This window comes from Triturus cristatus, chromosome 9 (genome assembly GCF_964204655.1).
Source record: "Triturus cristatus chromosome 9, aTriCri1.1, whole genome shotgun sequence".
Classification (NCBI taxonomy): domain Eukaryota; kingdom Metazoa; phylum Chordata; class Amphibia; order Caudata; family Salamandridae; genus Triturus; species Triturus cristatus.
Genome location: NC_140592.1, coordinates 182,690,013 through 182,715,716, shown reverse-complemented (window position 1 = coordinate 182,715,716; position 25,704 = coordinate 182,690,013). Strand labels below are relative to the sequence as shown.

The 25,704-nt window shown below is 44.7% G+C and overlaps 1 protein-coding gene across 1 annotated transcript in view; it reads left to right on the top strand.

The window, feature by feature from the left end:
- Positions 1–25,704, top strand: part of C9H3orf49 (chromosome 9 C3orf49 homolog) — a 90,079-nt gene that overhangs the window by 10,299 nt on the left and 54,076 nt on the right. Inside the window, exons 2-3 of the mRNA XM_085624704.1 lie at positions 15,274–15,608; positions 15,925–16,055. Of these exons, the coding sequence (XP_085480830.1) occupies positions 15,274–15,608; positions 15,925–16,055 (466 nt within the window). The remainder of the gene's footprint in view (positions 1–15,273; positions 15,609–15,924; positions 16,056–25,704) is intronic.

Here is a 25,704-nt window from a genome sequence, read left to right as displayed (position 1 = left end):
TGGCCCAGGCTAGCAGGAGATTGTGGTCGATGATGTGCGGAGAGTCTGTTGTGTTGCTGTCTGTTGGGGCTGTCTGGGTGTTGAAGCTGTCGTGGATGTCTGCTATCTTGCGGTGGAAGAAGGTGGCGAGGGAGTTGCACAGGGCTTGTGACGGCGGTATGTCGTTGGTGTTGGAGCTGGGGTTAGAGAGTTCCTTCACGATGTTGAAAAGCTCCTTGCTATCGTGTGCGTTGTTGTCGAGTCGGTTTTTGAAGGAGGTCCTCTTGGTAGCCCTGATGAGGTGGTGGTGGTTGCGGATGGCGTCCTTGTGTGCTGCGTGTCTGTCTGGGGTCTGTTCACTGTGCCATTTCTTCTCTAGTTTCCGACAAGCTTGCTTGGAGGCTAGGAGTTCTGGGGTGAACCAGCTGGCCCTCTTGCTAGTGTCTCTGTGGGGGGGGTTTCTTCAGCATGGCGAGGGTGTTGGCACAGTCCTCGATCCAGCGTCTGAGGCTGTGGGCAGCGTCATCGGTGTTGGAGGGTATGGTGGATGGGTTGAGAGCGAGGTTTGCATGTAGTTCATCTTCGGGGATTTTGCTCCAGCAGCGGCGGGGGATCTGTTGGGTGCGGTGGTGTGTGGTGGGTTTCTGGAAGGTGAAATGGACGCAGCGGTGGTCGGTCCAGAGGAGTTCACTAGTGTGGTTGAAGGAGACGTGCGGGCTAGAGGAGAAGACGGGGTCGAGCGTGTGGCCGGCGGAGTGGGTAGGCGTTGTGACGAGTTGTCTCAGTCCGAGGTTGGCGAGGTTATCGATCAGGGTTGTGGAGTTGCTGTCATTGTTGTTCTCAAGGTGAAAGTTCAGGTCTCCGAGGAGGATGTAGTCGGTGGAGGTCAGGGCGTGTGTGCTGATGAAGTCGGCGATGGAGTCGCTGTGCTGGGGGTGGGATCCAGGGGGTCGGTAGACAAGGGTGCCTCTGAGGGTGGAGTTGGGGTCTGTGTGGATCTGGAAATGCATGTGTTCGGTGGTGCTGAGAGTGTCGCCGGTGCTAGTCGAGACCCTGATGTTTTTCTTGTGGATGATGGCAATTCCTCCTCCGACTCCGTTGGTGCGGTCTCTGTGGGTGATCTTGTAGCCGTCTGGGATGGCTATGGCGATGTCGGGTGCGGAGGAGTCATTCATCCACGTCTCTGTCAGGAAGGCGACCTCCGGGGATGTTGTGTCGAGCAGGTCGCAGAGTTCTACGGCGTGTTTGTGTGCGTGTTTGCGTGCGGAGCGGGTGCAGTAGGATGCATCGGAGGTGGTTGAGGTCTTTCTTGGCGGGTGGTTTGTCGGGTCTGAGGCTGGTGTAGCTGCAGTTCCGGCAGGTGAAGAGGCCATGTGTGCGTTTCGGGGCGGCCTTGAAGCAGGTGTGGGTCCGTCCAGGGTTGAGAGCGTGGAGTGTGCTGGCATCATAGAGGCGGCATTCCTCGTGGCGGGTGCGGGGACCAGGGGTTCTGGCGCTGGGCCGGTCCAGGCGCGGACGGGCGCAGAGGGGCTTGCCTTAGGCACGCCTTTCGCGCAGCAGCCGGCATATATGGGGAGGTGGGAGGGAGGAGCAGCTGGGAGGCGGGGGCAGCAAATGGGCAGTCAGGGGAGCGGGGATGCAGGGGACGCAGCGGCGGGAGCGGTGCTGGGCGACTAAGGGAACAGAAGGCAAAGGGCACAAAAATAGAGGAGCAACAAGTGGAACAGAAGGCAAAAGGGCACAGAAATGCAGGGGCAACTAGTAGAACAAAAGGCAAAAGGACACAGAAATGCAGGGCCAACGAGGGAACAGAAAGGAAAAACGAGCACAGGGTTACAGGGGCAGCTTAAGGAACAAAAGGCAAAACCGGGCAGAGAGACACGGAGACAGCGACAGCGGTCCCTTTTATATAAATATGAAAGGGACCCTTTTCTAATCAAATTATTACATTTAAGAGTTATATAATCTAAATTCAATGTAATAGTTTTTCCCAAGTGTTAGTAAACCACTAATCTAAATATTTAATTTTAGAACTATAAACTATATGGGAATCTGTGCACATGTCCTTTGTACAAAACATATTGAAAGGTATATTTAGAGACTTATGCAAATTGAGCTTTTAAACTGAAACCCTAAGAAATGAATTAACCTCCTCAGAAAAATGTTACAAGAGAAATCAGAGGATCCTCTATGTAAAGAAGACAATAAGCTACATATTCAGAAAAATGTAACATATGTATCAGAGTAGGGGACACCTTTAATGAATGGATTCATTCATATCCTTGCCAAAAAGGTCTTGGAAGGATCTGAGCACAGATGCATGAATTGGAACTACATAGCAACAAGCAATATAATATTGGAGCGATTATCAAATTCAAGTTTACGTTTAAGTTTAATTTTGTAAAGCGTGCAAATGCCCTTGGGCTTCTTGATGCTAGTGAGCTTTCTGAACTGAAGAAGTCTATGGAAGAGTTTGATTGAGAAAAGCCTGGATTTATGCCTTTTTCTAAAAGGATTCAAGTTGGACTGAGTTTTTACATGCCTGTATAGCTTGTTCCACATTCTTCCAGTTGACAGTCTAAAGCTCTTCCCGCCCCAAAGAGCCTTTTTAAATTTTGGAATCCTTAAATTCTTAGAGAAGGCAGAGCATCTGGTTCTATTAGGAACATACCAGGAGAACCTTGACTCCAGGTAGTCTGGTCCTAGGTCATGCAGTGCTTTGTGAGCCACACAGAGGTCCTTAAAAGTAACACTTATTTTACTAACAGCCAGTGTAGATTGACAACTGCCTGAGAGGCGCACTGGCATTTTGAGAAGTTTAATAACAGCTAGGCAGCGGCACTTTGAAAGATTTGGAGTTTATTCAGCAATCGCTAGCAATCGCTGTTGGGGGACAACATACAGAGTATTGCAGTAATCGATTCTAGATTGTAACAGTGCAACAATTACAGTTTTCTTTCGTTCGAAAGGAATAAAAGGAAACATTTTCATCAAGGTTTTCAGAAAATAGAAACAAGTCGAAAAGACTTGGCTGATATGGTTAGTAAAGGTAAGCTTGTTGTCAAAATAATCTCCCAGAACTTTGACTTTCCTAACCGGACAGGGTAGATTGCCAAGATCCTGAGGCCACCACATGTGGTACCAGAACCAGGTATTGTGGCCGAATAAAAGAACCTCGGTTTTTCCTGAATTACGTTTTGTGCATCCATTTGCTCACCTCCAGCACATAATTACAGAATCGTTTGGCTACCTCGAGCAGGTTGGTGGAAATTGAGACCACTGTCTGGGTGTCATCAATGTAGGAAACTATACAGAATCCAAATGAGTGGATTAGCTTTGCAAGATGGGCAACATTCACATTAAACAAATTTGGGGCTTAGCGCTGACCCCTGTGGAGCTCCTCACGGAAGAGAAAAGGATTCAGGGATGAAATTATCATGAGCAACTGATTGTCCTCAACCCGCTAGAAAAGATCCTAACAGAGTAAGGGAGGAATCACTGACTCCTATATTCAACAGATGGGACAGCAGAACTTTGTGATTGACAGTGTCAAAATCTGCCAAAAGGTCTAAGAGAATGAGAGCGGCTTTGCCACCATTGTTAATTATCTCTGTAATTTCCTTGGTAGCTACAATCAAAGTAGGTTCCATGCTGTGACTACCTCTAAAACTATTCTGGGATGAATCAAGCAATTGATTACTAACAAGAAAAGATGAAAGTTTGGTATTCGTGGCCTTGTCTACTATTTTGGCTGGAAAAGAAAGTAGAGTGATAGGGCAATAGCTACTAACTTCAAGGGGGGTTAAATGCGGGTTACTTTACTAACAGTATTATTGATGCCTAATTCAACACTTTTGGAAAGTACCCTCATTTAAGAATGATATTTAAGAGCATGATAACGTGTGGCTATTGTCCCCTGGTACAAGATGCATGATTTTGGTGGGGAAAGGATAATTGGAGCGCCAGATTTAGTGGATTCATTAGCTTTATTACCAGCTCTATTGACAATGGGGAGAATTCTGTTAAAGTCTCTAGTGCTGAGCTAGGGCCTTCAGACAAAAACTCATCTGGGATCCCCCTTACATATATGAAGAGAATCCATTGTAAACATTGCTTACGTTACATTGAAAATAATCGTCCAGATTCATCGCAAAATCCTTGATTATGGCCAGAGGTTTTTATTGTTCATGTTTATAAAGAGCTAACCGTTTTGAATAACTCTCTGGTCAAATTTTTAGCAGTGTTAATCTTATCTGAACAATAATTTGATTTCTCAGACAAAATCATAGTCTCTTTCCTGGAGATTGTAAGTTTTCCTCCATATTAGTTCTTGTCTTCTGCATTTTTGATTTTGTAGTTTTAATTTACCTGAATACCAGGGGGCTGATGGTTTTTCGCTATGATTTTTGTAGTTTTTTAGCAGAGCTAGCTATTTAACAGCGTTGTTGATCCGAGTGGAGTAGTTAGCAGCCGCTATATCTCCATCTTCAACCAGATTAGGTGGAGTTATTATTAGGCTTTCTGTCAGCTTATTATCCGTGATTTTGTGCTAGCCTCGGGATTTAATCTTTTGCAGAGATTTAGGTGCCGATTACGATGGCGGGCGGACTTGAGTCTGTCTGCCATCGTAGTGCGGATTGGGACTGCCCGCCAGTCATGCGGCGGTCCCGCACTCCAAATTACGATGCGACCGCCACCATGGCGGTGCTTGCCACTTAGTGCAGTGAAAACCAGTTCACCAACACCTCTTTGCGCCCACCACGGTCCGGATTCCCCCCCCATCATAATTCGGCGGGCGGAGAATCGTCGTTCCATGGTGGAGGGCTTGCCACCGCACAGCTGGCGGTGGCGGGCCTTCTGCCATCATAATCAGCCCCTAAGTTCTTAATATTGTTTTTCTCAACATCACTAAGTCAATATGTTACATACTTGTCATTCCATTGATCCATGCCTTTAGAAACCCCCTGGCCTGCACACTGAGAGGGGTTAAAACACGTGTGGGCTGTTTTCTGGATATTGACCTTTTCTTTCCCTTTTAGAAATCAAATTGGATTACTAGAAGAATAAAGACTTATCTTCTCATTATTCTGGATTTGATCTTCAATTTTGGAAATATAATAGGAAAGATTAATCAGTTGCCCAGCTCTGTCTTTCACCATTTTCACGGAACTTGTCTTAATGGGTTAGGGGTCCCCCACTTTGAACATCCTCAATAGACTCTTTCTTTGCACAATTAGTGGAAGAAGTGAAAACATTTGGTATTAGTATATTGGCAATTTGGAACTCCTGTTTTTTTAGATATGCAAAGTGGAAGAACCAGTGTTCAGCGAAAGCTGAAATACCTCCTTTCCAGTAGTATTGGCCAATTTATGAATATCTGATATCAACCTAGGCAGGGGCTTATACTGTTTTCCTGCTCATATACCGATGGTATAAACATGTATTTGATTCAATAATGGACATTTATACTAAAAAGCAAAACGAAAACCACAAAATATCCAGATCACAAACTCAAGCAGTAGGGCAGGCAGAAATCCATTAAATGGCCTCAGAAAATAGAGGTAAAATCCAAACTTTACATCCAAGGGTGTAAACACTCACGCTAATAGTAAGGAATTCCTATGAAACATATTATATTACACATAAAATACTATATGGCTTGAAAAAACAAGCCTGACAGTATACAGGAAACATATTCAAAATGCCCACCACCGGAGGACACATCATCAGTCATTGAAAAGGGATGCCAGAAAATCAAGAAGAACTTAAGCTGTCAAAATCCAAAGCTTCATCATCGTGTAGAGCCCTCTTTCCAATATTCATACATATGTTTCCTGTCATCAAACCACAGATGAGATGAACTGAGAACGCTGAAGACTTCTCACCGAACAGGGCTAAGTCATCTAGCTGCCATTTTAATCGGCACCAAACCATGTCCCAGTGAATAAAGATTTTTTTTTAAACTTTCCATTTAGATGTGAAATTGGGCACAACAGTGGTATGTCTGGTCTTTTCTGAATACAGTAACAAAATAGCTGTCTTGATGGCCCAGTAAGTTAGTGTCTTCACCTCAAGGGCTAACTGACCTACCTGCACTAGGAGAATTCTTCTACAAGTTATATGACTGGGTATCAGAGATACCACAACTGGTCTTATAATATGGGTATTAGAGATACCACGACTTGTCTTAAAATTTGACAAAAGCAGAAGTGATTTTTTTCTTGCTTTCCAAATTTAAATCACCAAACATCAATAGACTGTTTACACACCCTTTCAATAAATTATTGTTTCGAGCCAGGAGGTTTAACAGGCCTCCTTCCTTCGAGTCTAATACATTACACCCAAAGTTAGGAGAGGGGGGAGGACTGTTAAAGGCTGTCTATAGTCTGTCTTGTGTCCAAGACCTTCTGCACTGTCAGGGAAAGAGAGTCTGCCAGTGACTAGCACCACAGAATACACTTACCACTGTACCTATGGGATAAAGGAGGTGGCCTTTATCGGCTTCTATTCTTTGTTGTTACCATAGGTTGCCACAGAGGCTGCTGACCCTCCATGGGAGAACAGTTTTATTTTTCAGTATATATTTGGCATTCACAAGCTGTACTCAATAGTGCCCCTAACAATGAATGATAATAACATGATTTACTGTTTGCGCATCGTTGAGAATGGCATTCTTGCACTAAAAAGTTACAAATCAGAATAGGTTTAAAACAGCTATATAACATAATACATTTAAGGGCTATCATAGAACAGGACATCAGCCACTCATGAGAAAAGACTTTTGGAAAATATGCTTACATGAGCTTAACAAACTTGACTACCGTGGAAAGTGGAAGCTGTCAGACCCAGCTCCGCAGGATTCAGTCGCAGTAGAAATGAGAGGTCCACCTCCTGATCTTTCCAGCACCCAGATAGAGAATACGCACCGGGTGCTCGAATGATCGGGTGAGGGAAAGGGAAAAGGAAGGGACAGCGTGGGAAAAGAGCCTGCAACAAGAAATGTAAAAGGTTAATACCACAAACAGCCTACTCTCAGTAAGATCTCTCTAGGGTTTCGCTGCGTACCTAAATCTGGCTACTGCTGAGGGCACTTTCATGACCTGGCGACACACCTGTTCTGCACACCCGGGATGGTGCTAAAAGAAGGGAAGAGAAGCAGAAGCGTTATATTCAACCACCGCATTCATGCGAATCTTCACCTTCATTAATGCTCACTCATACATACCCCACAGACGTATTCTCTATCCGCTATTGATATCCACAGCCAAATCCTAGGTTCCAACTACCATGGTGCATATATCAGAGATCAAGATTCCCCTTTCCTTGATGCAGAGCCAAAGCGCCAGAAACCCTTAGTTCTCCCCCGAGGTTTTACTCACCTCTCAAAACAAATACTTTCCAGGATGAACGGCAGCTGTGAATGTTCAGCACCAGAAACGATAGTCATTCAACATACAAAAAGGAAAGATAAACTGTTCAAATAGCGGTTTAATCCTCACCGCCTTTAGGTCTTGCCAGTAACATAGTATGTGGTAATCCGCTTCCATACGGTAATACGTGGTTATTGTCACTACTGTATTCCGCTGGATCTCAATGAGTGTTTAGTCTCTCTCAAAATACCCACACACGGTAAAATGCGGTCCACAAAGCCGCTGTGCTCCGTTGTGGAGCTTAGTGTCAAGGTCCCAAAGCTCACGCCCATGGAAGTACGCGGCAACCTACCGCCGTACTCCGCTGCGCCTTCTCCAAGTAAAATCACGTTACAACACCACCAACAGCGCACTGTGGCCCCCGAAGGAACGGTAATACGCGTCTTTGCCTACCGCCGTATTCCGCTCCACAAATGTCCCCCAAACAAGGGCTCCCTTCGGTACTCACGGGATTTCTCCGGTCTTCAGGACTAAGTGAGTAGAACTTCGATAAAGCCAGAGTAGTTCCGCAACGCTGACTTCTTCCGTTCTCCCAGCCGAGAGAGCGAAGACGTCCAGAACACAGAAAAATGCGCGGCTTCCTGAGCGCCGCTGCCCCCTAAATCCGCTTCCTCCACCAAGCCTTCTGGGAAGTGTAGTTCTATATTGGCATGGTAGGTGCGGCACGCTCGAAACCCTGACAGAAGCGTTGTGAAATTTTTAAATCCATGACTTGTGTGGCCTCGTTAATAAATTGTTAATGATGAACTATATTAACTTATTACAGTTGAGTTCTGAATCACAATGCCTGCTGCCAGAGCCAGCAGTTGAGGGGAAATGCAGATCAGGTCACAGAGCATAATTAAAGCAGCTGTTAAAAAGAACAAACAAATAAACGTTTTTGTTTTTCTGCTCAGTTTTTCTAGCTGTACTGTGACAAGCAGACAGGAGATATTTGTGGTAATGTTTATTTTTTGCCCTCCTTAGTCAAATATACAAAAGTTAGGATATTTCTGCATGTTTCTACACATTTGAAGCTACTGCACCTTTTTTAAAATGCTAACTTGTATTAAACTGATTCCAATCTCTTTTTACAACAAATATCTAGCAGCTTTTTGATGTGTTTCTTTTGCACTAGAGATTATTTTTCTATCCTTTATGTCTGCAAACATGCTCTGTCTTTCATATGAAAGAGCTACACACCAAGGATGTAAGTGGTTTGTGGGAAATGTGATGGTGTGAGCATACATTTGCAATAAAGCACTTATTGTGACACATTATAAGGATATTGTAAGTCACCTCATAGTTCGATAGCACTTCGTTCTCGTTCCTCTACATGGTCATGGAGCTCCTCTGTGACTTGCAATATTCTTCTAATGAACAGCAGAGTAATTTATCCCATAAATACTTGTGGTCTATACTTTCAGAGAGTTAAATATTTGTGCACTTTCTATATAGAATATAATACACACACCTGGAATGATTCTATGCAATGTGATCAAGGGGAGGCACACAGTAGTGTATGGCATTACAATTACAAAATGTATTACTATTGTCACAAAAGTTTTAAACCAAGGAGCACATACAGCAAGTTAATGGAAACTAAGAAGTGTTGGGGAGGATGTGGCCTCACGGCTAGGGCGGTCAACTTCAAAGCTGGGGTACCGGGTTCGAGTCTCTGCATGGACACTCAACATCCTTTGATTCTGGGAAAATCACTTAATCTCCCCTTGCCTAAAAATAAATGTGTCCATCTGTAACGCAACTGGTGCTCATGTAAAGCGCTCTGATATCCTCGGGTCTAGTTCGTGCTATATAAAACTCCCCAAACAAAAAAAAAAGTGAAATCACTTGCTTACGAGAATGTAAATGCAAATGAATTCTGCAATGGTGAATATTGTTTTGTATTGCATTGCAACATTTATAGAGCGTTTACCTCCCAATTTTAGGACACTGAAGCACCTGCCTTAACGGGTAGCACACTTCACTATGTAGAGTGTATGGTAGGAAAAGTGTTGTCTTTGTTTTGATCGTACATGGAAAGTCACTCAATGTAGTGTGCAATAACCACCAAGGTGCAGTTATCGTGTGATGGGATAAAGCACTTAGCAGTGTGATGGATGAAGAGGTGTGAGAGAGAGGCGCGCAGTTTAGGGTTTTAAGTAAGCTGGCAAGTTTGAACAGCTCTGCTGGTCCCTTTATGGTATTTCAAATTATCACAGTCCTCTTTGGAGGTTACTGCACTAGGTTGCCCATAGTAAGATATTTTGTTCAAAATGTATGTTCCTGAGCAGGCAAAGGTTGGAGGGAGAAATGGTGGAGGGATCTACAGGGATTGTGTAGCTCTTTCATATGAAAGACAGAGCATGTTTGCAGACATAAAGGATAGAAAAATAATCTCTAGTGCAAAAGAAACACATCAAAAAGCTGCTGGATATTTGTTGTAAAAAGAGATTGGAATCAGTTTAATACAAGTTAGCATTTTAAAAAAGGTGCAGTAGCTTCAAATGTGTAGAAACATGCAGAAATATCCTAACTTTTGTATATTTGACTAAGGAGGGCAAAAAATAAACATTACCACAAATATCTCCTGTCTGCTTGTCACAGTACAGCTAGAAAAACTGAGCAGAAAAACAAAAACGTTTATTTGTTTGTTCTTTTTAACAGCTGCTTTAATTATGCTCTGTGACCTGATCTGCATTTCCCCTCAACTGCTGGCTCTGGCAGCAGGCATTGTGATTCAGAACTCAACTGTAATAAGTTAATATAGTTCATCATTAACAATTTATTAACGAGGCCACACAAGTCATGGATTTAAAAATTTCACAACGCTTCTGTCAGGGTTTCCAGCGTGCCGCACCTACCATGCCGATAAAGAACTACACTTCCCAGAAGGCTTGGTGGAGGAAGCGGATTTAGGGGGCAGATTATCATGATCGATCAATCAACCAAACAGGATTTATAAAGTGCTGCTAGTCACCCACGAGTGGTATCCAGGCACTGAGAGCCTTGCTGCTGAGGGTAAAATTAGTTGAACAGCCAAGTCTTGAGTTCTTTTCTGAATTGCTGAAGGGAGTGGGAGGTCCGGAGGTGGTGGAGGAGACTGTTCCAGGAATTAACAGTAAGGTAGGAGAAGAAGCATACTCAACTGTTGTTTCAGAGTATGCGGGGGCGAGGGAGATGGAGCGCAGGTGTCTGAAGGGTTAGTGGAAGCTCAGGAAGTGGTTGATGTATGCTGATCCTTGATTGTGCAGGGCTTAGTAGGTGCAGGTCATGATCTTGAATTGACATCTCTTGTGGATGGGGTGCCAGTGCAGTTTCTTGAGGTGTGGGGTGTTGTGGGGCTGTTAGGGGAGATCAAGGATGAGTTTGACTACTAAGATCTGTATAGTCTGCAGTCTCCTCAGGAGGTGTGTGGTAACATCTACGTAGAGTGTGTTGCCATAATCCAAGCAGCTAGTGATGAGGGCTTGAGTAATGGTACATCTGGTGCTGACTGGAAGCCATTTGAAGATCTGCGGAGCATGTGAAGAGTAAAGAAGCAAGCGGAGGAGACTGAGTTGATCTGGCTTTTCATGGTGAGCTTGCTCTCCAGGATGATGCCTAGGTTTTGCGCATGGTCTGTAGGAGTGGGTGACGGTCCTAGTTCAGCAGGCCACCAGGAGTCATTCCAAGGAGAGGTGTTGTTCCTGAAGATCAGTACTTCCATTTTGTCTGTGTTAAGTTTGAGGCAGTTGTTCTGCACCCAGTCGGTGATGCTGGTGATGCACAGATGGAAGTTGGCCCTCGTGGTAGATGGGTCTTCAGATAGAGAGAGGATGAGCTAGGTTGGCTGCGTAGGATATGATGTTCAGTATAAGGCTTCTGGCAATATTGGCCAGGGGGGTCATGTAGGCCTTGAACAGTGTAGGGCTAAGGGATGAGCCTTGAGGAGCACTGCAGATGATGTTCTTGCGTTCGGAGGTGAATGTTGGTAGACTGATTCTCAGAGTTCTTCCAGTGATCAAGGATGTGATCCTTTTGAGAGCATCCTCTTGGATTCTGATTTGATAAAGCCTTTTGATCAGGGTTTTGTGGGGCATGGTATCAAATGCTGCTCAGAGGTCGAGGCGGATCATGGTGGCTGTTTCTTCCTGGTCTAGGAGTGTTCTGATATCATCAGGGGCTGCGATCAGGGTGTTTTCGGTGCTGTGGTTTGGGTGGAATCTGGATGAGTCCAGGAGATCATTGTTCTCCAGGTATTCCGTGAGTTGGTGGCTGATGGCCTTTTTGAGGACTTTGGTGGGAAAGGGAAGCAGGGAAATGGACCGGGTTGGTCTTGAGCTTTTTGGGGTCAGTGGACGGTTTCTTGAGGAGGAGTTTTACTTCTGCATGGTTCTGTTCTTCTGGGAAGGTGGCCAAGGTGATGAATGTATTGAAGATGGAAGTGAGCTCATTGCTGGTAGTCCTACTTCTGAAGTTAAACAGGTGTTGAGGACAGGGGTCTGTGGGTGCTCCTGAGTGGATGGAGTGCATGATGGCTGTGGTGCTTTGTGTGGTGAGCTGGTCCCATGAGATGACCTGGTGGTTGCCATTTGCATCTGTGGCAGCGAGGAGCCTGAGGCTGTCAAAGGCAGCCGGTTGTGGTTCGAAGTTTTCATAGATGTTCAAGATCTTGTCGTGAAAGAAGTCAGCCAAGGTCTCTCAGAGTTCTTGGGAAGGAGTGATGATGTTTTCTCTGGCTGACGAGTTGGAGAAGTCCTTGACGATACTGAAGAGTTCTTTGCTGTGGTTGGAGCTGACTTCCATGTGGTCAGCTAGGGCATTCCTTTTACTCTCTTTCAGGAGTTGGTGGTAATGGTTGGGTGATGTCTTGAAGGTGGTACTGCCTGTGGGCTCCTTGCTGGTGCACCATTTCCTTTCTAGTCACTTACAGTTGTGTTTCGCGTTTTTTTAGTTTGAGGTGTACCAACTGGCATATTTGGTGGATCTCTTGAGTTTGGTGGGTTTGATGGGGGCGACTCTGTTGGGGCACTCTGTTCAAGGTTGGTTGTGGTATCAGTGTTTTAAGTTGTTGAGGGCATCGGTCCATTGGCTGCTTGGTGGCCTGCTGGGGACTACTGTGATGGTGAACTGGACGATGGAGTGTTCTGTCCAGGTGAGCTCGGTGACATGACTGCACTTGACTCTGTGGCTGTGTTACACATGCGTTGTATCGAGCACGTTGCGGCAGCCTAAACCTCGATCAGCAGAGTCCATGACGCCGGCCGCACGCAGAACTACAGTTCCCATGAGGCCCGGCGCGCACGTCAATTTGCGGGGACTCCCATAAAGGCAGAAATACAGCAAGACTATGCGTCAGAAATTCTTCGTCTGTAGAGGTGGAGTTGGGGTCCCGAGATTCCAGAGAGGGGTAACAAGGAGTGGTATAGGACTATGCTCTATCCCTGTGAGGCATAGTGGAGTCTAGAAAGCCAAAACAAAGAAATTAATACTTTCACATCAACGACTTATGGTAGAAGTGTCTTACTCTACGGGTGTCATTCTTTTTCATTATAGGTAGAGAGACTGTGTTGGTAGCCATTGTTTCTTAAGGTTTAGATCCAGTGGAAGTGAACTTGTGTGCTTATATTGTTCCTTTCTTTTTCAGGTCTCCGTCCCTGTTTTTCCCATCCTATCCTTCCCTCGCTTGACTCTCCCACTGACCTGTGCCATTACAGCTACTAAGCTTGGGGATATCAAGAGGTGGACCCCTCTGAGCAACAAACCGATCCTGAGGTCCGACCAGTGTGACAGGCTGGCAGTAAAAATAGGGTTGAGCGTTTGTGCTGCGTTGAGTGTGGTGTTGGTGACTGGTTGGGTGAGGCTGAAGTTGTTCTAGCTTTCAACGAGGTTGGTTGTGTTAGAGTCATTCAGGTCCTTGAGGTGAAATCTGAGGTCTATAAGGAGGATGTTTTGTTCGGTGTCAATGGCTTGTGGTGCAATGAATTCTGGGATGTTGTTGCAGAAGCTGGGGCCTGGTCTTGGTGATCTGTAGGTGAGGTTGCCTTTGATGGTGGTTTTACCGTCTTTTTTGAGTTGGAAGTTGAGCTGGTGCAGGATCGGGGTGTTGTCATCCATGGCGGTGGTGCAGTGGATTGTTTGTTTTGTGGACGATGGCAATTCCATGTCTACGTATTTTGATGCGGTCCCGGTGTGGTATCTTGTAGCAGTTGAGCGTGGCCATAGCGATGTGGGATTGAGCCGGGTCTCGGTGTGGATGACAACATCAGGGTGAGGGAAGTGATGTTGTCTCAGATCTCGTGGCGTGTTTGCAGAGTGATCAGGAGTTGAGCAGGAGGCAGTAGAATTTTTCAGGCACAGTCGTGGTAGGCGTGGTGGTTGTCTGTGTGGGTGCTCCGGTGTTAAAGAAGAGACAGTGGTGGCAGGAGAAAGGCCCTACTGTTGTACATGCAGAGGTGCGGCACCAGTTGTTGTTGTGGAGTCTGGGGTCCATGGCTAAGAGCTCAGCAGCGGTGTAGTTGCAGGGGGCAGGAGATCCAGGGTTCCTGGAGCTGAGCGCGGTCCAGGCACAGACAGGAGTTGATGGGCTGGCCCGAAGGCACTTCAGTGGTGTGGCCATGCTGCAGCCTCCATTAGTAGATTCTGGCAGAGACATTTGGCAGGTCTAGCAAGAGGTGGGAAGCCGGAGGGAAAAACTGTGGCAATGGCGGGAAAAACAAGCTGGACAGAGACAAACAGCAGCAGGGTGTTAACAATATAAAATAAGAATTACATCAAACAGCAGAGCGGTGTTAAAAAATAAACTATAATGAGGTCACAATAGTGAACAAAATATAATGGTTACAACAGGTATGAGCTACAACAAACTGCAGATCAGTGATAAAATAAACTATACGAAGACTATAATAGCAACCAAAACTAAGGCTTACAACAGTTATTGAGCAGCAAATAAGAATAGTAACACCAGAAGTGCAAAGTGCATTATTGGGCTTAGCGGTAACAGTGAAGCGGGTGCGCTTCAAAGAAGCACAAGCGAGACAAAGGCAGCAAGGCATCTGGCATGAAGGACCTGCCAATCGTGAGCTGTCAAAAGGCAGTCACAGTATTTAGTAGGCCTAGGAGGAGTTCACGGAACTCCGCAAAGCGTCAAAAAAACTCTGCAAGCTACACAGAGTTCTACTAGCGGTAAAGTGCGTTCCATCACGCCGTTTGTGTTGATTTTTAGCACCATGTGTTTGTCCCGTGGTGTAAAATAAGCACAAATGGTATCACGTGCAGCGTAAAAGGGCGCTGCTTCTTTCTGCCTCTCGAGTACAGGTTCTACTTGAGTGGCAGCTTCCTCAACGCGAACGGAAGGTTTCTCAATGCGAGCAGTTGAGACCATCCATGACTGCTGGTGTTGAGAAATCTCGCAGGGATGCGGTTTCGCATTGGATTTTCCTCGCTCGAGCTCACCAACTTACCGTTGGCAAGCGCGAGCGAAGAAAAAAACTTCCCTGTGCGGAGCAGAGTTTTTGGGAACTCCGCGGGCTCCGCGGGGTGCGAAAAACTCTACAAACTCCGCAAACGGAGTGGAGTTCAGGGTTGTTGCCATGGTATTAGTTCTGCTTTAAATTGTTGATTGCTTTCTCTGTTTTATTTTCCTTTATAGATGTATACCTTTTTAGGTTTTTCCCAAAATGCTAAATAAACTTTGTTTTGATTACAAGAATGACAATTGCATGGTTTCCTATTTGTTCTTTCCCCTTGATATTCGTGTATGGATGTAAAGCTTGGGTAAAGGCTTGCTGTGTGTTTGCCGGTCCCTGTACTGGGAACCTTCCCCACTATAGATATCCGTACGATGTTGCATAATTACTACATTGCATTTTATGTGTGCTAATAACTCTGCTTTGTATTCTAGGTGGCACGGAGCTGTATCCGAGAATTTAGCGAACCAAAATGTGCTGCTTCCCAAAGACGACTCATCCAGTGAAAATGACTTTGAAACTTTCGACATCCAAGAGGGAAAGAAAAATAATTTTGTTAAGAAGATGAAGACTTCACTGGGGAAAATGCTCCCATCAAATAAAAGAGAACATAAATGTATGCAGTTACAAGACACAAAGCCCCTCTGCCCTGCCCGAAGTAAAGAATCTCTTATTTCATCAACACAGGGCCTGCTGCCGAGAATTATGAAGGATTTTCCATCTCCGAAAGTACTCCCAAAACTTAAAGCGTGGAGGGTTTCACAGAATGGTAACTGGATTGAAATTAGCTATGATGATCATTACATGTAAATGGCTTCGTTTACTTTAACAATTTACACATGTACACATTGTGTTAAACACTTATGGTCTACAAGAAGGTCCAAACATTTTATATCGAACTGTTTTTCAGAGCTCTATGACATCCTTAGTCCAACAAGACACCATTAATCTGAAATCTCAAAGTTATAATAAAATGAAGAATTTATTGTTTTTCTTTGCAGACAAATAGAACCAGGGTTAGAGAAAATGTTTTTTTTTTTACTCTTTGGTGGTCACACCTTTAACGTTTTTTACTTTCTTTAAAGCAACGATCCAACTCAACGTGAATGTTGTAGAAGCGGAGTCCGAAAGGATAACACAGAACAATGTGATAGTGAGATCCAGGCGTATGTCGCGACGAGTTTCCGTCACGTCAGTACCCGCCGGACTTCAAAAGGTGAATAGTTAAACAGAATGCAAAATACTGGCGGGGTTGCTTCTTAGGACAAAATGTGCATTTGCAAATTTAGAATGGATTGGGATATTGATGCGAGTTGTTTGAATTCAAAGGTCTATAACAATGAAACTAAAAGTAATTAGAACATTAGAATGTTTAGAGTTCCTTTGAAGACAACGCAGAATCAGAGGGACAGTTATGGTAGGTTCAGAACTTTTTCTCCAACATTCCAATGATTGTTTTTAGGTATGGTTTAACAACAGCTTTAGCTATTTCTATTTCAATTGTCTCCGATACAATAAAATATAACAAAGATTGGGCTTTGGGTTAGCCCATTGTTTATCATTGGTTGGCTTTCTTGTCAGTCTCATTTGCTTGGGACATATTCAATGGCTTTGCTTCTGCTCCTTCTTTTAGTCCCCCCTTTGCAGCCAGGGATTAATTTGTAAAAGAATAAGTGCCATAGCCCAAAATCTTTTTCAGAGCACATAGATGGCAGAGCTGAATGTCTGGGTTGCGTCTTAACAACAAAAGATGGAGTAATTCCAAGTTACTTCATCAAATGAGGCAAAAGGCGGAACACTTAGTTTATAAAAGAACCCTCACTCACCAACCTAGTTGTTGACATGCTTCATCATAAGGTCCCAACCCGAGCGACCAAATGCCTCTTGGGTGTGCTACAACGCCTGATTACAGCGGAGTGGGTTTTTTTGAGGTGCAGGGAGAGTGATACGGTGATATACAATTGCCTTTACTAGATCTTAAAATGTTATGCTGGAATAGTAAGGCAAGATTAAAAACAAGAGGGGATGTCCTGTCAGGTTTAATTGGCCATTGACATAGACGAGTGTATTAAGTGACAAAGGCATCTTTCCTGGCGCATCCCTGCTGATTTGCAGGGATGCGCCAGGAAACATAAATCTGCCCCTGAGTGTGCCCTGGTATCTCACTCTTGCAGGTTCTTTTTCATTCCTGCTTTCTCCCTTTGCCACTGTTTTCCTGTCTCAAAAATGAGTGTTGGTGGGCCCACCTGCAACCACTGGAGCAAACTAAGACTTGCTTGAAGCACAACTTTTCCGCCACCCTTTTCATTGGATAACCTGATTCCTTTCACTGCTTGCAGTCAGAGAACCCTATTTTTTAGTATGCCATTAGCACTCCATGTGAGTGCATGTGTGTATTTGCCTTCTCCTTCATGTGCCAAATCCCCCTTCAGATCTGCATTGGTAAAGTCAAAGAGAGACCAATTGGTTTTGCCAGAGCTTGATCTGTTTCTCTCCATTTAATTTAAATCATTCTAACCTCAGTGGTGGGATGTTCTAATCTCATTATAGGCCTTCATTATGCAATGCCCATCTTTAAGCACTGCTCAGGTAGAATCCCTTTAATGACTGGTAATGGCTTTATAGTCTTGCTCCCAGCAGCACACTAAGATGCTATAATAGATGGTATTCTGGAATCCCTGTATTAAAAGCCTGTCTCTAATTTCGACAGAACTAGACTATTATAAGAAGCACGGAGCACTCCATTGTCTTCAATGGAGTGCTCCACATTCCAATGTTCTAATATAAGATATTGATGTCGAGTTCTGACATCACAATGCCTGCTGCCAGAGCCAGCAGCTGAGATGAAAGGCAGGTCAGTTCACGGAGTAGCTGGTTCAAGCAACAAAAATGAAAGTGTTTTTCTTCTGCTCTATTTTCTACCTTACAGTGACTAGCAGAAAGAACATGACTATTTTTTGCATTCCTTAGATATTTATAGAAAAGTTAGGATCTTTCTGCATGTTTCTTCATATTCTGAGCTACTTCAATTTCTTTTTTTTAACTGACTTGTATTGAACTGTTTCTAATATCTTTTTACAACAAATATCTAACAGGTTTTTGATGTGTGTAGTTTTGCACTAGAGGTTACTTTTTCTTTTTCGTGGAGTTTTGTTTAGCACAAACTATACCCAAAGGTATCAGAGTGCTTTACATGAGCACTAGTTAAGTTACAGAAGTACACACTCCTTTTTTGTTAGGCATGGTGCGATTAAGTGATTTGCCTAGAACCACAGAATGTTGTGCGTCCGAGACTCGAACCCGGTTACCCAGCTCCAGGTCGACTGCCCTAGCCGTGAGGCCAGGAAATTTGTATTCCTCATGTTTACAAACATGCTCTCTTGCATAAGATAGAGTTACGCACCAAGGTTTTAAGTGGTTTGTGGGAATGGTGATGGTGTGAGCATGTATTATATGGGATAAAAGACCCCCAGCTGTACATGGAAAGGATATCGCACGTCACCTCGAGTTCCATAACCTTATAAAGGAACTTGGCATTCAGCTTCATTCTACTATATGGTTATAGAACTCCTTGGAGACCTGCAGTATTCTTACAATATATGGTAATATATGGATCTTTAGCCTTTATATATTAGCAGTTATTATCCAATGCACATATAATTCTTTAGTGATGTTATTCCTACTTTGCAGTATGACACTGCTACTTTGAAAGGGATTGGGGTGTGGTCTGTGATTATCAGTTTCTCCTAGTACCTCCTCCGAGCATGACCTGAAGAAACCCAGACTTGCCTTTGGCAGAGAGCACCTGTGGATGAGAGTAATTAATAGAAAGGCAATCTATGTTCTAACCTCTGAAGTTAACCCTTCTGTCCATGATTCCCAGACTGGAAATTAACTGCATGTCTATGCCTGTCATCGCAGGAGAGGCACATAAATACACCTTATTCGAGGAGAGGATAACTTACTATTCTAACTCCAGTCCTCTTTATTTGGGGAAACTGTGAGGCTTATTTACAAGTTTCTTGCGCCGATAAAAAAGTGACGCACCACATAAAAAGTGACGCACCGGCGGCGCAAGGGGCTTGTAAATAAGCCCCTGTGTGTTTGTAATCCTTGCCGGACTTAAAGCAAGTTGGCAGAGTGAAAATATGAGTATGTTGGTGCGCATGTGGATGTATACCAGAACCTGTGGGGCATTGACAGATAGGAAGCCTTCGGAAACGCCCTCTATGCCGGAACCTCGTCCAAGCTCATCAGCAGACTACAGAGAATCCAGAATGCCTCTGCACGCCTGATCCACGACGTCCCGCGCCGTGACCACATCACCCTCCACTTGAGGAACCTGCACTGGCTCCCGTCGACAAAAGAATCTCCTTCAAGCTCCTGATCAACGCACACAAAGCACTCCACAAGACCGTCCCAGCCTATCTCAACAGTCGACTCTCCTTCTACGTACCCAACAGGAAACTCCGCTCCGCTGACCACGCCCTGGCCACGGTCCCACGCATCCGGAGAACTACTTCCGGAGGCAGATCCTTCTCCCATCGCGCCGCCAAGACCTGGAACACCCTCCCCCTCCACCTATGTCAAACCGAAGACCTGCTGACCTTCAGGAGACAACTCAAGACCTGGCTCTTCGAGTTGATTGATTGATTGAAGCCTTAATAGATTTGCTCCGACCTTTAGAGAAATATAATGTCAATTTGTAGCTAACCATCTCTGCCTATGGCTGCTACACAGAATTTTATGTGAAAAGCAGATTTCATGATTTCCTGCAGATTTCCAACACATTTTGAGCATTTTAAGCAAAATTCTGTGGCGGCATCACAAAAGGAAAGAGGACTAACCAGAGCCAAGGTGGCAAACACGTGTCTACTCAGCTGGGAACAGTCACTGAAAGGGGTGTGAAGCAAGGTGTGGGAGGGTGCACGAACCAGAGACGTTTTAATGCATGGGCAAAGTGGGCTCTGGCCCAGGGCCCAAGCCTTTCAGGGGGCCCCCTGACAGAGTCAGCTCCGTTCTCCAGTGTTTTGCCCTAATGACCTTTGAATATTTCTTAAACAGATTGTTTTAAATACTGTTTTCCTTTCATTTATTTTTTTATGTACCTGATGTGTGAGTCTAATACAGCCATTTTGCAGAGAAATGTTGTGTTTATGTTTCACGCAATATACATAAAGTTTCTGTTAGATCAAAACAAGGCCTAACATATAAGAAATGGGAGGGCGTCACAGAGATTATTTGCAGTAATATTGGTGAGCTGCTGCTGTTGCAATATTGAAAACACACATACCTATCCCTGAATATTAGATGTAAACACATTTAGGGCCTTATTTATGAGAAGTGATGCATCGCTGTGTGAAAACAGGGATGCGTCACTTCTTAGTGCGCCCTCCTTGCGACATGATGGATGCGTCATATTTACTGTATGACGCATCATGTCGCAAGGAGTTACAGATACGTCAGTATTTCTGACGTATCTGTCGCGCAAAAGTGATGCATTGCTGGTGTGTGTCTGAAAATAGACGCAACTCCAGCAATGTGTCCTTTCACATGGGGCAAGCCCCACGTGAAAGGGAATGCATCAGTCTTACACCTGCCATGAGGCAGGTGTAAGATATTGACGCAATGGAGTCCTAGAAGTGGTGCACTGAGTTCGCATAGATTTCAATGCGCCATTTCCGAGGCTTTTTGAAGGGGAACACCAACCCTGCATACAATATACCTGGCACTGGTATAATGTATCGGCCTAGATGCGTCACTTTGTAAATATGGCTCAACATGGCACATTTTTTTATGCTGCAGTGCGCACCGGCATCATAAAAGTAAAGCAAGGCCTCATAACTAAGGTACTTAGAATTTGGACGAGTGTTCCTTTGCACTGTCAGGGACCAAAGGAAATAGTGTATTTAATAAAGCGTGCAGCTACTCAGACTACAGTATCCTGGCGAGTGACAGCGGGAGGAAAACGTGCATAAAAGACCCATCAGTTATTAAAAAGGCAGGTTTTTAAGTTTTTCCTGAAAGAGAGTAGGTCTGTGGTTAGTCTCAGAAACCCAGGGAGTCTATTCCACAATTTTGCACCTAGAAAGCCGAGGGATCTGCCTCCAGTGGGGGCACGGCATATTTTAGACATAATGGCCAGGTTGGCATTGGAAGATCTTAGGGGTCTAGATGTTGTGTAGCGATTAACACGCTTATTTAGGTAGCCGGCTCCTAAGCCGTGGAAAGCTTTAAAGAAGATGGTCATCGCTTTGAAGTCGATCCGTTCTTTTATGGAAAGATGTTGGGTGCAAGTTTCCTGGGCTGAGGAGGGACCAGTTGCACTTATTGCATCGAAAGTCTACCTCCAGGCTCGGATCAGCCGCTGTACACTGACGTAATGGTAGCCGCCTAAGGCTAAGCAGTTTCTCCCTATTGTAATATAGTGGAAGAAACTCACCGGAGGAGAACTGGGTAGCATGGCCGGTGCCAGATGCCTCCGGGATGCTGACGGGCACAGACGGGCCTGCCTTTGGGGGCCAGTGGCGTGCCCGCTGCACGTATCCGTTTGCTAATGCCTATGATGCAAACTGGATCGCTAACGCAGCTGAGGAAGCAGAAACTGCATGGGTGGAAGTGAGGAGCCTGATAGTAACCCCAGCCCTCCGCACAATCGGTGTATCAGCCGTGGCGGACCTGGACTGGAGGAAAAGCGAGATGCGAATCGGAGCAGCTAAGGGGGTGTAGGCAAGCAGAATCAAGTAAAGTGCAAGTGCGCGTAGGTAGGAGAAATTGTTAAAAAGCACAGAGTAATTCAGCCACACATATACAATTTTAAAAGTATAAAAACCTAGAAGCAGGGCAGAAAACACTAAATCCTACCGCTGTCAGCTGCACGCATCCGTTTACATCGGGAATATATAGGTTAATGCCTATGATGCAAACTGGATCGCTAACGCAGCTGAGGAAGCGGAAACTGCGTGGTAAACAGGGGCTCAAATTGGATCATAAATTCAAAGCTGTTCTGAACAGGGGCCCCCAAAATATGTTTGGCCCAGGGCCCCCAGAATCCTTAAGATGTCCCTGGCACGAACCCTGACATCCAACCACACAAGCTGACAAGAGATACATTTGAGGGTGGCATAAAATATTGACATTCAGGTGCACAAAGTGGGTGTCTGGAGGAATATGAACGAGTGCAGCAAGTACATTGCTCAATTAGAGCTGTTCTAAACCATCTGGGACCAAATAATGATCCCATTCTTGGCACTGCGTCAATGCAGAAGGGATTGCGCATTTCTTTTTTCCATCCACAGTGCATACTTTAAGTCGAAAAATCTCTGAATAAGTGCACGTGCTGCTAAGAAACACAGAGACAAATACTGCCCTGCGTTTCTGAGTTCTGGTGCCTCGCGGCATTGCAAAGTCCCCTTCTGCCTCACCATAGTGCAGCGAACAGAATCATGACGCGGACCCTGAATATTGACTCAAATTAATACATTGCATGCAGTCTGGATTAGTTTCTTTTACTGATTTTGACATAAAATTAAGACCACTGTTTCCGAGCATTTCTCTCACATTTTACCTCTGCATTTTATTGTTTTATTTCAACAGAAAATTAGAAACATTTTTGCAGGCTTTCAAATATTTTCTGAGGATTTCCACTGTCCTTACCTGTGACCTTGGTAACATCTGTCTATACTTGTTGGTCTAAAGCAGAAGTACTTAATATCTGAGCAACGGCAGGCACAGAAAAAGCGATACACTGAAAGCCTGCACCCGTATTTATCCATAGATAGATAGAATGTTCTGTATTGATATCAAGGAAGGTTGATGCTGCTGAAGGTGAAAGGTTGTTGGTTGTTGGTGCTGGAGCTGGTGATGTGACGTCACCAAGGGGAATCCGTCTTATTAGAGCGCGGATTAATAGAACACGCTCTCCGAATAATGGAGCTTACTAAAAAGAAATACGAGATGACTGTATAAGGTATGAATGAGAGATATGGTCCATTAAGAAAAGCAAGCATGAATCCTTATGGGCCAAGCCCCTATGCTACTGAATGCAAAATGATCTGAGAAGGTTCTGGAAGCGAATAAATGAGATTGAAAAAGGCCCGCGGGCAGCAAACAATGTGAACATTGGCAAGGACGCCTGGGTGGAGTATCTCAGGACACACCTTACAGGAAGTACAGGTAGCCCAATTCCTGCCGACTCACCCTCAACTCTACCTTTCAGAGACAATGACGCTCTTGCTGAATACTTTGGAATACTCCACAGCGACAGTAATTAAAATCATAGAGAACTCCCGTTCCAATTGTGCACCTGGCCTAAATGATATTATTCAAGCCCTATTAAAACAAAATACATCAATCCAGGGGAAACATATGGCTGTGATGTTCTACACTATCCTGGTCTCTGGGAATCTACCAGAACGCTGGTGAGGCTTGATTATCATCAAGGGTGGGTCAACCTCATCACCACGCAGATACCAGCTGATAGCTTTGCTGGATGTGAATCTCGAATGCTTTTCAACCGTGTTGCTGTATGAATGATCTATCTGAGTGGGGATCAGACCCCGGAAGACTGCCCCTGAATGAGATGGCATTCACAAAGAATCAAGGGACTCTATCCAATCTAATGGGCATGATAATGGAAGGAGCATGTGATACACACACACCGTTGTTCATGTGTTTCGTGGACTTTAAGGTGGCTTTTAACTGCGAGCCACATGAAAACTGTGGGGAAAACAACTGTGCTGGGGATTCCATAACACCTGCTGTAGGCAATAACACTGCTATCCATGGAGACGGGGGTCAGGCTCAAAGATGGGGATGGGAGTCACCTGTCCAGCAAAGTGGGAACCTCAGTTGGTCTGAAACGGGGTGTGCTCGCGCCACTCATGTTTAATTTGTTCAGCTCAGATCCCCCAACTGGCTCTTGATGAGGTGACGTCCCATGCCCTGAGCCTTGATGGACTACCCATGTCGAACACGTCTTAAGTAGATGACTTGTTTTATTGAATAACACAGGAGTGGGATTGCAAAGTGTGATTAATCGGCTCACTGAGTACTCTAATAACAACCTCCTCAAGATCAATCGTAAGAAGAGAAAAGTAATTTCCCTAAACTGGCGCATTATCAAGCAGGGCAAATGGCTGCTAAAAGGGTCTCAGATTTAAAAAACATCTACATACACATATCCGGGCGCCAAATTGGATTTGAGGGCATCCTACTCCCCACAAAATGAAGCCATTAAAGGAAAAGCAGTATCTCTAAACTTTTCCTTCCAAACTAGCCAAAAGCTTAGGGGTCACAATCGCACGCCCCTTATCACGGTGACTAAATCAAAACTGGTCTCAATGATATTGTATGGAAGTGGGATCATTTTAGGCAATGATGCATACCTCCTGGGTAAACTCATAATACAGACCTATAAACAAATCCTTCATCTCCCAAGGTCGGCATTGCCTGCTCAAATTAGACTAGAATTCCCCCAGGAAAAAAAGTCTTTAGTCAAACAAGGGCCTTTCCTAAAATATTGCCACAACATGAGGAATGCCCCTAACAGAACTTTGGCTCACTATGTATGGTCTGAAATAAATCTGCAAAGAGGGAAAGGATGTTATAAAAAAATATCTGCAGGATGGTATTGGCCTCCGTGAGCGGTGGCTATCGAACATAAGCGAAGATATTTTTAAGAAAACAGTAAACAAATTCATTCAGCTGACAATTCGTCTGGAGGACAAAATGGCCCTAGCCAAGCGAACACAAGGGGGGCTGGTGCTAAACTCCTTTGAGGTCCAAAATAAGCAGCCTTATTCTGAGGCAGCATACTCTGTTAACATCAAGAGAAAGTTTATGGTGATGAAATTTGGCCTGCTTCCCACTCTGGACTACATACCTAAATTGCAGGTCGAGGTTCAACTGGAGGATAAGAGGTGTCGGCTAATGCATGTGGCAAAGGAACATTGTTACATGTCACCTGCTTTGCCCGCACTTATTTGTTCACCGGAGGTCCCTGTTACACAATTAATTAATCTATTTAGGAATAAGAACCTGTAGGTTGGCGATTATACATCATGTTGAACATTGGCAAGTGCAGTTTTTTATGTTTTCAAAAACCTGATAATGGCAAAGCAACTTCCTGAAGAGGGTCACTGAACTGCTTGTCAGGAATGGCACAAATAGAATGGTGCTGGTCTGCGTGAATGGCCTCTGCTGGCCGGGCTGCTAGAGGGCGCACTATGTTCGAGACTGGGTGAAGTTCGGCGCCTTCTAGCCTGGCTGGAGAGGTCAGAAGACTCCTAGTGGGGCACTAGAGCAATAGCTCTCAGACCAGATAGGCTGAAGTAATTTCTTTGTTTTCTGATCATAAAGCATAAAAAGATATGGATCTGCCGGGGCTCAAGTTGGGGAACTGGCAGCACTCTGTACACATTGTGGGTACCAACATTGTTCCAGAGCATCGTACGGTTAATTGCTCAACCCACCTGTGGTTACATCTGGGGTGACGCTGCCACTTTGTGGTGTTTTGGCACTGTTTTTAAAAACCGACAAGTCGCAATGGAATCCAAGTCTTTCGCGTATTACCCACTTTTGGTCTGATTGATGCACTATTTCACCTTAGGTTTATGCCAGGGCTGGTGGCTTAGTATTTATTTTATAGTTTATTTTTATTTTATAGTTTTATAGAGCGCAAACCAGACCCGTGAGGGTATAAGAGCGCTTTACAGGATTGAGGGAGAGGAATACAAAGCGTAAGGATGGGAGGGATCAAATTGGCAGAGATAGGGATGCAATATACAGGAGAAGCACGCAGTCTAAGGTCCAAGCTACATGTGAGATAGAAATTAAGGCAGGTAGATATAATATACAAAAAACCT